Here is a 13155-nt window from a genome sequence, read left to right on the forward strand (position 1 = left end):
TTTTTTTTTTTTATGAAATCCTTTTTTTTGGCAATTAATTATTAATGAAATGGGCCTATTGTGACGCATATAACTGTTTTATTTTTTCACCTACGGGGCTGTATGGGGCGTCATTTTTTCCGCCATGATCTCTAGTTTTTATTACCACCATATTTGTGAAGATTTGACGTTCTGATCACTTTTGAATATTTTTTTTTTATTTAATGTAATATAAAATCTGTAATCTGCGCATTTTTTCCCCCCTCTTTTCGTCTACGCCGTTCACCGTTCACAATGACGCTTGTTATATTTTAATAGATCGGACAATTAAACACGCTACGGTATATTATATGTTTATTATTTTTTAAATGTTTTACTTATATAATGGGAAAGGGGGGTGATTTTAACTTATTGGGGAGGGGCTTTGGGGTAGTGTATTAGTGATTTTAACTTTTTTTTTTTTTTTTTTTGTTACACATTTTAAGTCCCTTTGGGGCACTTTCACATACATTAGTTTGATTTCTACACTGATCATTGCTATGCCATAGGCATACCATCGATCAGTGTGATTGGCGATCTGCTCATTAAGCCTGCCTGTGCAGGCTCAGTGAGCAGATCGCCGATCGGACCGCACAGAGAAAGGTGAGCGACCTCTGGCGGTCCGTTTCAACAACTTCCCCTGTCACTTACACCTAAACGCCTTGGCCGAGCCACGATCGTTTAAGGAGTTAGTGACATGCTGCAGCCTGTCATTAACGGTGAGGTGCCGGCTGCTCACTGCACCTGGCCCCCACCTCCTATGAAGTGCACTCCGCTCCGGAGCGCGCTTCATAACAGGAGAAACACCCTGGCGTACAGTTCCGCCCAAGGTCATCTGGTGACAGACTTCCATGGCGTAACTGTACGTCCAGGGTCGTCTAGGGGTTAAAGTGTCACTGCCGTTTTTTGTTTGTTGTTTATTTGTGCAGAAATCAATAGTACAGGCGATTTTAAGAAACTTTGTAATTGGCAAATATGCCATTCATTCTGCATTCAAAAAGACTTTCCCCAGGTCTCCCCTCCACTTTCTCATTCACTGCTCATTATCAGGAAATCTCGACTCTTTTACATCAGTCGGGCCCTGTGTAATCTATGGAAAGGGGAGGGGGGAGATTAGTCGGCAGCAGAGAACAAAGGATTACACAGTGGGAGCTGTATGAAAGCCGTATTCAGAGGTCAGTGCTGACTTCAGAGGAGAAAGCCCGGTGATGTAGCTGTAAATTAACTCTTTGTTTTCCTGTTTTGGTGCCTCATCTCCCTCCACCCCTCCCCTCTCCATAGAGAACCATGAAGACAGGGGGGAGAACTTCAAACTGCTCTTTCATGATAAAGATGCATTTTTCAGCTAATAAACCCAATTACAAAGTTCCTTAAAATCGCCTGTTCTATTGATTTCTGCAAAACAAAATTTAAACGATAGTGACACTTTAAAGTAAATCAAGGGCCTGTGATTGTCATGGTCACATTAACATGTTCTCCCAGGTCCTTTACCCAGAGGGTAGTGCAACTGAACAAGGAGATGGCAGGGGAACAGAAGAGACTCTCCTCCCCCTATCCTACCTCCAGCATCTCCTGGGCAGAGGTGAGAGGAGCTGACCCTCCTCCTCCTCCAGCATCTCATGGGCAGAGGTGAGAGCTCCTGACCCTCCTCCTCCAGCATCTTATGGGCAGAGGTGAGAGCTCCTGACCCTCCTCCTCCAGCATCTCCTGGGCAGAGGTGAGAGCTCCTGACCCTCCTCCTCCAGCATCTCCTGGGCAGAGGTGAGAGCTCCTGACCCTCCTCCTCCAGCATCTCCTGGGCAGAGGTGAGAGCTCCTGACCCTCCTCCTCCAGCATCTTCTGGGCAGAGGTGAGAGCTCCTGACCACCCTCCTCCAGCATCTCCTGAGCAGAGGTGAGAGCTCCTGACCACCCTCCTCCAGCATCTCCTGGGCAGAGGTGAGAGCTCCTGACCCTCCTCCTCCAGCATCTTCTGGGCAGAGGTGAGAGCTCCTGACCCTCCTCCTCCAGCATCTCCTGGGCAGAGGTGAGAGCTCCTGACCCTCCTCCTCCAGCATCTTCTGGGCAGAGGTGAGAGCTCCTGACCACCCTCCTCCAGCATCTTCTGGGCAGAGGTGAGAGCTCCTGACCCTCCTCCTCCTCCAGCATCTCCTGGGCAGAGGTGAGAGCTCCTGACCCTCCTCCTCCAGCATCTTCTGGGCAGAGGTGAGAGCTCCTGACCCTCCTCCTCCAGCATCTCCTGGGCAGAGGTGAGAGCTCCTGACCACCCTCCTCCAGCATCTCCTGGGCAGAGGTGAGAGCTCCTGACCACCCTCCTCCAGCATCTCCTGGGCAGAGGTGAGAGCTCCTGACCCTCCTCCTCCAGCATCTCCTGGGCAGAGGTGAGAGCTCCTGACCCTCCTCCTCCTCCAGCATCTTCTGGGCAGAGGTGAGAGCTCCTGACCACCCTCCTCCTCCTCCAGCATCTCCTGGGCAGAGGTGAGAGCTCCTGACCACCCTCCTCCAGCATCTCCTGGGCAGAGGTGAGAGCTCCTGACCCTCCTCCTCCTCCAGCATCTCCTGGGCAGAGGTGAGAGCTCCTGACCCTCCTCCTCCTCCAGCATCTCCTGGGCAGAGGTGAGAGCTCCTGACCCTCCTCCTCCAGCATCTCCTGGGCAGAGGTGAGAGCTCCTGACCCTCCTCCTCCTCCAGCATCTCCTGGGCAGAGGTGAGAGCTCCTGACCACCCTCCTCCAGCATCTCCTGGGCAGAGGTGAGAGCTCCTGACCCTCCTCCTCCAGCATCTCCTGGGCAGAGGTGAGAGCTCCTGACCCTCCTCCTCCAGCATCTCCTGGGCAGAGGTGAGAGCTCCTGACCCTCCTCCTCCTCCAGCATCTCCTGGGCAGAGGTGAGAGCTCCTGACCCTCCTCCTCCTCCAGCATCTCCTGGGCAGAGGTGAGAGCTCCTGACCCTCCTCCTCCAGCATCTTCTGGGCACAGGTGAGGGCTCCTGACCCTCCTCCTCCAGCATCTCCTGGGCAGAGGTGAGAGCTCCTGACCCTCCTCCTCCAGCATCTTCTGGGCAGAGGTGAGAGCTCCTGACCCTCCTCCAGCATCTTCTGGGCACAGGTGAGAGCTCCTGACCCTCCTCCTCCAGCATCTTCTGGGCAGAGGTGAGAGCTCCTGACCACCCTCCTCCAGCATCTTCTGGGCACAGGTGAGAGCTCCTGACCCTCCTCCTCCAGCATCTTCTGGGCAGAGGTGAGAGCTCCTGACCACCCTCCTCCAGCATCTTCTGGGCAGAGGTGAGAGCTCCTGACCCTCCTCCTCCAGCATCTTCTGGGCAGAGGTGAGAGCTCCTGACCACCCTCCTCCAGCATCTCCTGGGCAGAGGTGAGAGCTCCTGACCACCCTCCTCCAGCATCTTCTGGGCAGAGGTGAGAGCTCCTGACCACCCTCCTCCTCCAGCGTCTCCCGGGATGTCATGGTAATATATTATTGGAGATACAACCCAGTACTGCCCTTAGGCTATGAGTGGTTTAAGTGGTGAGGAGGGGAAATAGGGTACGGACAGGGTAGCCTCCATTGGAAGCTGAGGTAATGGAGGTCTATGGGGCTTTTAGACTAGTCAGTTTTAATGTTGGCCATTCTGTTTAGCTCACAGAGGATGGTACACACTCGGTGCAACTGTATCAAACACTGAGCTGTGAAAGAAGTATCAGGTGTGTACAGGGTCTAACCTGTGGACATACAGACCAGGTACAACTCACAGCTGAGAATTTGTTATATCCAGTCTACACAATCCTATGAGTTTACCAGACAAGTAGATGTCTCTCTGGCTCTTAAAGACACAGGCACTACAGTAATCCAGACAGGAGTGAAGATTTTGAGACTAATAAGTGTTGAATTGGAGGTCACCCTCAGTAATGGGGTTACAAGCCTGTGAGCAGAGTGTAATAGGTCCAGAGATTCATCACTGTCTGTTGTCAGCCCTCTCCTGGATCATCTGCTCCATCCCAGGGTGTTAGAAGGTCAGCCACTATTATACCAGATTCACTTTGTCCTCTCTGGGGATTTCATACAGTTTTAAGCATCCATTTAATTCCAGTCCGTCACTTAGCTGAGGTCCTTGATCCTGTCTCCGAGATGTCAAGATCTGTAAAAGACGAAAGTAAGAAAAGAAATAAGAACAAGAATATAGGGAGTACTGAGAAACTTGTGAGGCCAGCGTGCAAAGCAATAAGTAAAACAATAGCAGATTTAAAGTGACGGTGCGCACACAGAGTTCACATGCAACATTATGATTATTTACATTTTTTTTTATATGGTGTTTTTTGTGAAAACTTTTGACACCTCTGCTACATGTAGCGAGCTGTGGAGGCTCACAGTTTGCAGGTGCACAGCCCAGGGTACTCTCATTCTCTCTCTCCCACCCCTGGCACATGGTATGCCTCACCCTTCCTGCATTCCGTCTCGCTGCGGCTGTAACTAAAGACAGATTTCCCCTAACAGGCAGTGAACAGCAGATTATAGAGAAGGGTGACACCTAGTGGACAATACTTTAGAGCTGTTTTTATGGGGTTAAGGGTTTGTTCTTCCTCTTCCTGAGTTGTCGTGGAATTTGAACACAAAGCCCCAATGAAAGCAGATCGTCGGCACAACATTCTGTGCATAAATTCTGCTGTGTGAACAACAGAGAGGAAATACCATAGAACACAACAGGACATAGCCCTGTACATATTGTACGGGCAGAATTTCAGGCAGAATATGCATAAAATAAAGCGCGGATTTAGCATGGACTTCCTCGCCTATTCTTCAGTGTGAACATACCCGAAGGAGATATTTTTGGTCCATGAAGTGATTTATATAAATGTAAGGAATCTTATTGGCCATCACATGGAGGGAAGTTGTATGAAAAGACAGCGACACTTTACTTTTTTTTTATTTTTATTTTGTATTTTTATATTCGTATTTAGTAGTTTACTTTGTTGCATTTATTTATTTTTTTTGTTGTAAATATTTGTTAACATGGAACATAAATAAATAAATAAATAAAAAATATTAAACACAAAATAAATAATATAATCAATATACAAAATAAAAATGAATAAAATAGATTTTGTCCTTTTTTTTATGCATTTTTTTTTTCTTTATTATAAGATGGTGAAATTTTTTGCGTTTAATGTGTAAAATGTAATTTTACCCCCATACACGACCAGGAAACATCGATATAATCGCCCCTTGAACATGCTCTTTTAGGAGGTCGTTCACCCACATTTTTTTTCTTTCAAATCAACTGAGGTCAGAAAGTTATATAGATTTGTAAATTACTTTGAAATAAAAATCTCTAGTCTTCCAGTACTTATCAGTTGCTGTATGTCCTCCAGGAATTGATGTATTCTCTTCAGTCTGACACAGTGCTCTCTGCTGCCACCATGTCAGGAACTGTCCAGAGCAGCAGCAAATCTCCTTAGAAAACCTCTCCTACTCTTCAGACTGGAAAGAATACAGCACTTCCTGCAGGACATACAGCAGTTTATAAGTACAGGAAAACTGGAAATTTTTTAATAGAAGTAATTTACAAATCTCTGGCACCAGTTAATTTGAAAGAAAAAAAAAATTGTGAACCACCCCTTTAAGGCCTTGGTCTGCTCGGGGATTTTAAACTCTCTCCAGCTGTTGCAAAACTACAGTTCCCATCATGCTTGAACAGCCAAAGCTTTAGCCTGAGTTGGACACCTGTGCTTTAGATGTCTTTGTGCAGATCAGACGGGAATATTACAGATGATTTTCCCCTGTAACATACATGCAGGTTAGTGCTAGTCATAGCGCCCCCCCCATGTGCGGCAGCTGAACTACAGCTTACTGTATCTCTCATCAATCTGCAGAAAGATAAATAAGATTTACATTCAGCCCCATCTGTGGCCACAGTCGCTCCGGTGTCCCTAAGTGGATCACGTCACCCCAGAGCCACACATCACAAACCTTTATAGCAGTAATGTGCTGCCGCGTGTGTCATGTTCTCCCCAGGGAGGTGGCGAGGACCATCTGGGTGAGAAGCCTTGAGACGTATTGATTGCACATAAAACCTTCAGCCGGTAATACATTAGTTAGATTATCAATTAACCTGTTACAGCAGCGGGGACCTTGTCATGAAGCGGCTGCCGTCATATGTCAACAACGGCCCCCTGTCAGCCATGCACACTTACTGTGTGACATACAGGATATACTAATGTTGCTCGTCTTTTTAATATTACACTATTTAAGGGGTACTCCGGCAAATTTTTTTCTTTCTAATCAACTGGTGCCAGAGATTTGTAATTTATTTCTATTAAAAAAAAATCATCTTCCAGTACTTAACAGCTGCTGTATGTACTGCAGGAGGTGGAATATTCTTTCCAGTCTGGAGAGCATGAGAGGAATTTGCTTTAGCTCTGGACAGTTCCTGACATGGACAGAGGTGGCAGCAGAGAGCACTGTGTCAGACTGGAGAGAATACACCACTTCCCGCAGGACATACAGCAACTGATAAGTACTGGGAGATAATTTTTTTTTTATAAGACGTAAATTACAAATCTCAGGCACTTTGTGGCACCTGTTGATTTGGAAGAAAATTCTTTTTTGTGAACGACCCCTTTAAGTAATGACATCTCGGCCTAGGAGAAAGACATTGCTAGGCAGCTTTCACATTCTTCTAGTACGTTTTGGGCGTTGTTGATCCGGTAGGTCAGGTGAAGTGCAGATCTGCAGACTCTGATGTATCGCATTGTGTATGTGGAACAGGACACCGGCTGTGAGGTGGCTGGCAGCGGGCGCTCTCTAGGAATACAATATGTCAGTGATATAGGCTGTGCTCCCACGTGGTCTGAGCTCAGCAGTTTTTGCCCGTTTCTCTTTCCTCCGGTCGTTACTAATTGGGTTTCTTGGTTTTCTTGAGCTCCGGACGATCCTGCATCCTTGTCTGGTTTATATTCATCTCCTTCCTCCAGAGGAGTAGATTTGTTCAGTGACATTAAGTCTTATTTAAAGGGGACACTCCTCCCCTGCCATAGGGGTAAATAGGATCCTGGGCCATGTAAGGGTGAGTTAGCGTGGGTTCTCTTAAAGCGGCCACATTGTCATTTACAGGAAGAGAAAGAGCTCTGCTGTGAATTGTATTCTGCATGGAATAACCCGTTTTGGTTCAGTGGGAATTGTATTATTTATCTGTTGTTTCTCCTGGACAATCAGCTGCTGTATGTCCTGCTGGAAGTGGTGTATTCTCTCCAGTCTGACACAGTGCTCTCTGCTGCCACTTGGGAGCCTGGCCCTAACCAGTAATACTTTGTCTTGTAGGGCACCAGTGACTTCTGCGTGGCACCTGACAAATTCATCATGAACATGACGCAAGATCACATCAGTTCAGGTAACGTCCATCCTCTGAGCAGCCAGGGACGGGAAACTTTGGTCCTCCAGCTGTTGGACAGCAAAGCTAAAGAATTGTAGTGCAAGTATGATGGGAGTTGTAGTTTTGCAACAGCAGGAGAGCCGTGGGTGGACTAGAGGATGTCTCCATGCCACCTGTGATACCCAGTCATCGTATATTGTCTTTGTCTTTACAGAAGTCGTCCATTATTACTTGTACTGCAGCCAGAGCCTAAAGAATCCTTTCCAGCAGGTACATAGAGAACACCCCAAACTAAACATCTATATATATATATATATAGCCTAAAATTACACAAGCCCATCTCTCTTTCCAGGCCCTGAACGTCTTCCAGAAGTCGCTCACCACCATGCAGGTCCAGATACAAGGCTTGCTGCAGTTTGCCGTGCCCATATTTCCTACTGCCCAGGTAAGATTCCTAAAAGTCACGCTGAGGATGAGCCAACAGTGTTACTGCTTCAGAACAACCACCCTCCCCTTTAAAGGGGTACTCCAGGCAAAATGTATTTTTTAATATGTAATTTCATAAGGAAAGTTATACAAATCACTAATATACACTTATTATGGGAAATGCACATATAGGGCAATTTCCCTCAATTTAGTACATCAGGCAGGCTCACTTCCTCAAAAAAAACGTGACGTCACGTCTCAAGTGTATGCACCAGCAGGGGGCGCATGTAGAAGTATAGAATTAGAATAGCCGTAGATGAATCAGTGCCTTTCCCTCCCTTCCTGTGCTTGCAATGTCCCATCCCACTGCCTGTCTCCCTACGTGCTTTCCGGTCCTGATACACCCGGTCCCATGCAAGGGGGTGAGCGCTCCTTATTTGCCGCTCACCTGGCTGCAGAGGCCGTCCAGGTGCCCGTCTGCTCACGCCGCCGCCTGGTCCTATACAGAAGCACTCACCCCATCCCGGTGCTGGCGGGCTGAGCACTCCTGCACCCCCTCCCACCACCTGCCTGTGTGATAGCCCCCGAGCTCTCAGCGCTCCTGCAGTTCCTCCCGGTCAGCAGCTGCCCGTGCCCGTCCTCTGAGTCTGAGATACAAAGGCGCAGCGGGGCACAGATGTGCTGTGTATCTGCCGCCGAGACTCAGAGAGGACGGGCACGGGGAGACAGGCAGTGGGATGGGACATTGCAAGCACAGGAAGGGAGGGAAAGGCACTGATTCATCTACGTCTATTCTAATTCTATACTTCTACATGCGCCCCCTGCTGGTGCATACACTTGAGACGTGACGTCACGTTTTTTTTTTAAGGAAGTGAGCCTGCCTGATGTACTAAGTTGAGGGAAATTGTCCTATATGTGCATTTCCCATAATAACTGTATATTAGTGATTTGTATAACTTTCCTTGTGAAATTACATATTAAAAAATACATTTTGCCCGAGTACCCCTTTAAGTGCTATAATCTGCCTGCGGCCACCACTAGGGGGAGTGTAGGATATCCGAGTGATCTGCCTGCTGCCACCACTAGGGGGAGTGTGAGATATCAGTGTATAATCCTGACTGCTGCCACCACTAGGGGGAGTGTAGGATATCGGTGTATAATCCGCCTGCTGCCACCACTAGGGGGAGTGTGAGATATCAGTGTATAATACTGACTGCTGCCACCACTAGGGGGAGTGTGAGATATCAGTGTATAATCCTGACTGCTGCCACCACTAGGGGGAGTATAGGATATCTGAGTAATCTGCCTGCTGCCACCACTAGGGGGAGTGTAGGATATCGGTGTATAATCCGCCTGCTGCCACCACTAGGGGGAGTGTGAGATATCAGTGTATAATCCTGACTGTTGCCACCACTAGGGGGAGTGTAGGATATCGGTGTATAATCCGCCTGCTGCCACCACTAGGGGGAGTGTGAGATATCAGTGTATAATCCTGACTGTTGCCACCACTAGGGGGAGTGTAGGATATCCGAGTAATCTGCCTGCTGCCACCACTAGGGGGAGTGTAGGATATCCGAGTAATCTGCCTGCTGCCACCACTAGGGGGAGTATAGGATATTAGAGTATAATCCCACCTGCAGTCACCACTAGGGGGAGTGTGTCGGTATAACCTACATAGTCGACCGCCCTGGTTCTGGTCATAGACATCTTGGGTAGCTTTCTTTTAGTTTCCGCTAATGTTTCTCATGAACATCCAGCACAATGGAGCTTTTGTGTCTGGTCACAGCTGGGAGTTTGTTACTTGTGACAGTAAATAAAAGGTTGTATGTAATGCATTTAGCGGATGCTGTTCCGTCTAATCACCCCCTATTGTATTCTACTATAATTGGATTTGCATGAAGCCCAAGGTATAATTTCCTGACCTGATCCATTTAGAATAAAAACACAATGCCGTCCCTCGTTCTCCTTCCAGAAAGATCTCCAGGGCATCCAGCTGCTGCTGAACACGTCGGAGTCCAACCTGCACCAGCTTACTGCCCTGCTGGACTGCCGAGGACTCCATAAGGTATGGACGGCATGATGACCACCATGGGTTGTGGGATTTATTAAGACTGATGCAAATCTAAAGAAGTAATCCCCTATACCTTGTTTCCAAAATCTACCCCCCCCCCCCCCCTTTAAAGTGGAGAAATCTTTCTTTCAAATCAGCTGGTTTTCATAAAGTTATATAGATTTGTAACTTCTATTTAAAAATCTCCAGTCTTCCAGTACTTATCAGCTGCCTTATGTCCTGCAGGAAGTGGTGTATTCTCTCCAGTCCGACACAGTGCTCTCTGCTGCCACCTCTGTCCATGTCAGGAACTGTCCAGAGCAGCAGCAAATCCCCATAGAAAACCTCTCCTGCTCTGGGACAGTTCCTGACATGGACAGAGGTGGCAGCAGAGAGCACTGTGTCAGACTGGAGAGAATACACCACTTCCTGCAAAACATACAGCAACTGATAAGTCCTGGAAGACTGGAGATTTTTTAAATTAAAAATCTGTATAACTTTCTAAAACCAGTTGATTTTGAAAGAAAAAAAAATCACTACAGTACCCCTTTAATCATTTACAATAAACCAAAATCTGTGGCCTTGTAATACATGTGACCTCTCATTCTCAGGATTACTTGGAGGCTCTTATTGGAATCTGTTATGACGGAGTTGAAGGGCTTCTTTATCTTGGCCTCTTCTCTATCCTGGCAGCATTTGCCTTCACTGCCATGGTATGTGCCGTGCCACAAGCTTGGAAGCACCTGGTCGCGAGGTGAGATGTTCAATCTATTTTTATTATACAGGTTCACGAACCTGGCATGTGACATAAGGTATGATACAATGAACACAGCAGTCCTGAGCTGGGAATATCACGTTCAGTCATTTTTCTGGGTCGCAAGACCTCCCGCTATTTTTTTTTTTCTTCATGATCCGTGGAAAATCACTTTGCGTCCATTTCCGTATCCGGAAAATGTTAACAGTCTCGTTTGCCTAGTTTATCCATGTTTCTATACACGTCACGAATGTAAAACATACGGATCCCATAGACTTAGCCCGATGATATTGTCCCAATATACCATTAGGCCTTAAATCCTACCAATAACCTAGCATAGAGAGAAAAGAGAAAAAAAGAGCAAATAGATAAGTGTCTAAAGAAGAAAAAGAAAAATATTAGATAAAAAGGAAAGGAGAAGGGAAAGAAAAGTGGGCAAAGGGGGGCTCCACCCCAGAAGTTCACCACACCAGCTCCTGGAACTCAAGGATCAGCCGCCAAGAAAACCAAACAGCCTTGAATTTAGTGAGAGCTGCAGTTCCACTATTGTCCTCAGGGGGCAGCACTGTATTAAAGCTACTGTCCTGCTGCACAAAATTATAGTGCAATGATGTGAAACCTTCGGTCCTCCTGTCCAGGCATGATGGGAATTGTAGTTTTGCAACAGTAGGAGGGTGACAGGTTTCCCATGCTTGATGTACTGTATGGGCTTGGGGCCTACATTATAAAAATAAACATACTTGCTGCCCCCCCGATGGAGCTGAATTGCAGTACCAGGCACAGCCACATGAAGATGGATGGCGCTGTGTTGTTAACTGTAGTTAAAGGGGTAGTTCACAAAAAAAAAATCTTTCAAAGGAACTGGTGCCAGAAACTGCAAGAGATTCGTATTTTTTTTTTTTTTAAATCTCGTGTCTTCCAGTACTTATCAGCTGCTGTATGTCTTGGAGGAAGTAGTGTATTCTCTCCAGTCTGGAATAAAGTACAATTTTGGGGGGGGATTTGCTGCTGCTCTGGACAAGTCCTGACATGGACAGAGGTGGCAGCAGAGAGCACTGTGTCAGACTGGAGAGAATACACCAACCAATTCCTGCAGGACATACAGCAGCTGAAAAATACTGGAAGACTGGAGATTTTTTAATAGAAGTTAATTACAAATCTCTGGCACCAGTTGTTTGAAACATTTTTTTAAATCTTCTTGACTGTTGTTCTACTATGTTCTTAGCATAGAATCCTGATATATGTGGTCCACCATGCTATGCCCATGTGTTTGTATTTCAGAGACCGAGATTACAACGACATGGATGAGGCAGACCCCTTTAACCCTCAGGCCCGTCGTATAGCGGTGCACAACCCCAACCGGGCGCAGCTGAGGAGTTTCTGCAGCTACAGCAGCAGTCTGGGCAGCCAGGCCAGCCTACAGCCGCCAGGGCAAACCGTCTCCAATGCACCGGTTGCTGAATATATGTAAGTCATTCCCTAAACCTACAGATATAGTAGAAACAGATACAGCACATACAGATATAGCAGAGCTGAGTTTGTCAGCTGGTACAACTTTTAGACCCCCAACTATTTCCCCGTTGCTTTTTCTTCCAGGAACCAGGCAGCTCTTTTTGGCGGTAACCCTCGCTACGAGAACGTTCCGCTGATCGGAAGAGGATCGCCCCCACCCACGGTACGCTGGGCCTCTGAATCCAAATCCTTCTTGTAGTCTACAGCTTGTACTACTGTCACTTAAAGAGTCACTGTCATATTTTTTTTTTTTTTTTTTTTTTGCAGAAATCAATAGTCCAGGCGATTTTAAGAAACTTTGTAATTGGGTTTATTAGCCAAATCTGCCATTATCTGCATGTAAAAAGCCTTTTCCCAGGTCCCCCCCTCCTTCCTCTTTTCCATCCACTGCAAAAAATCTGAAAATTGTGACTTGTTGCATGAGTCACACTCTGTCTATTCCTATAGAGAGGGGAGGGGGGAGGAGGAAGGAGGGAGTTAGCCGGCAGCAGAAAGCAGATAACAGAGGATTACAGGCACGGAGCTGGGTGACAGCTGTAATCTGAGCTCAGAGAGGTCAGTGGTGACTGTCCCAGGAGATAAGGGTGAGGGATTTGTAGATTAACTCTTTGTTGTCCTGTTTTGGTCTTTTCTTTAGCTCTCTCCATAGGAGAACAATGAAGACGGGGGAGAGCTTCAAACTGCTTTTTCATGATAAAAATGCATTTTTTTTGGCTAATAAACCTAATTACAAAGTTTCTTAAAATCGCCTGGACTATTGAATTCTGCAAAAAAAAAAAAATTGACAGTGACACTTTAAAGCGATACAGGATCGTGTAGCAAGGCTTCAGTGTCTCAGCACTGTATCTGAATACCTTGACCAGGGTAGAGGGAATTGTTGGCACCTCCCATTGGCACCTAGAACCATCCCCTCCCCCCTGCTGGAATTACCAGTACACACTACTGTTACCTTTCAGAAACTTTCTGTTCCCCACTCTTGTTCACATATGTATATATATTAGGAATTTACTTCATTTAATTATATCAAGTCTA

General features: G+C 46.8%; 1 protein-coding gene across 1 annotated transcript in view; it reads left to right on the forward strand.

Moving 5' to 3' along the window:
- Positions 1–13155, forward strand: part of TTYH2 (tweety family member 2) — a 48229-nt gene that overhangs the window by 32257 nt on the left and 2817 nt on the right. Inside the window, exons 7-13 of the mRNA XM_069951530.1 lie at positions 7330–7399; positions 7596–7651; positions 7734–7826; positions 9780–9872; positions 10469–10611; positions 11893–12078; positions 12208–12286. Of these exons, the coding sequence (XP_069807631.1) occupies positions 7330–7399; positions 7596–7651; positions 7734–7826; positions 9780–9872; positions 10469–10611; positions 11893–12078; positions 12208–12286 (720 nt within the window). The remainder of the gene's footprint in view (positions 1–7329; positions 7400–7595; positions 7652–7733; positions 7827–9779; positions 9873–10468; positions 10612–11892; positions 12079–12207; positions 12287–13155) is intronic.

The sequence above is a fragment of the Dendropsophus ebraccatus genome, chromosome 14, assembly GCF_027789765.1.
Source record: "Dendropsophus ebraccatus isolate aDenEbr1 chromosome 14, aDenEbr1.pat, whole genome shotgun sequence".
NCBI classification, from domain to species: domain Eukaryota; kingdom Metazoa; phylum Chordata; class Amphibia; order Anura; family Hylidae; genus Dendropsophus; species Dendropsophus ebraccatus.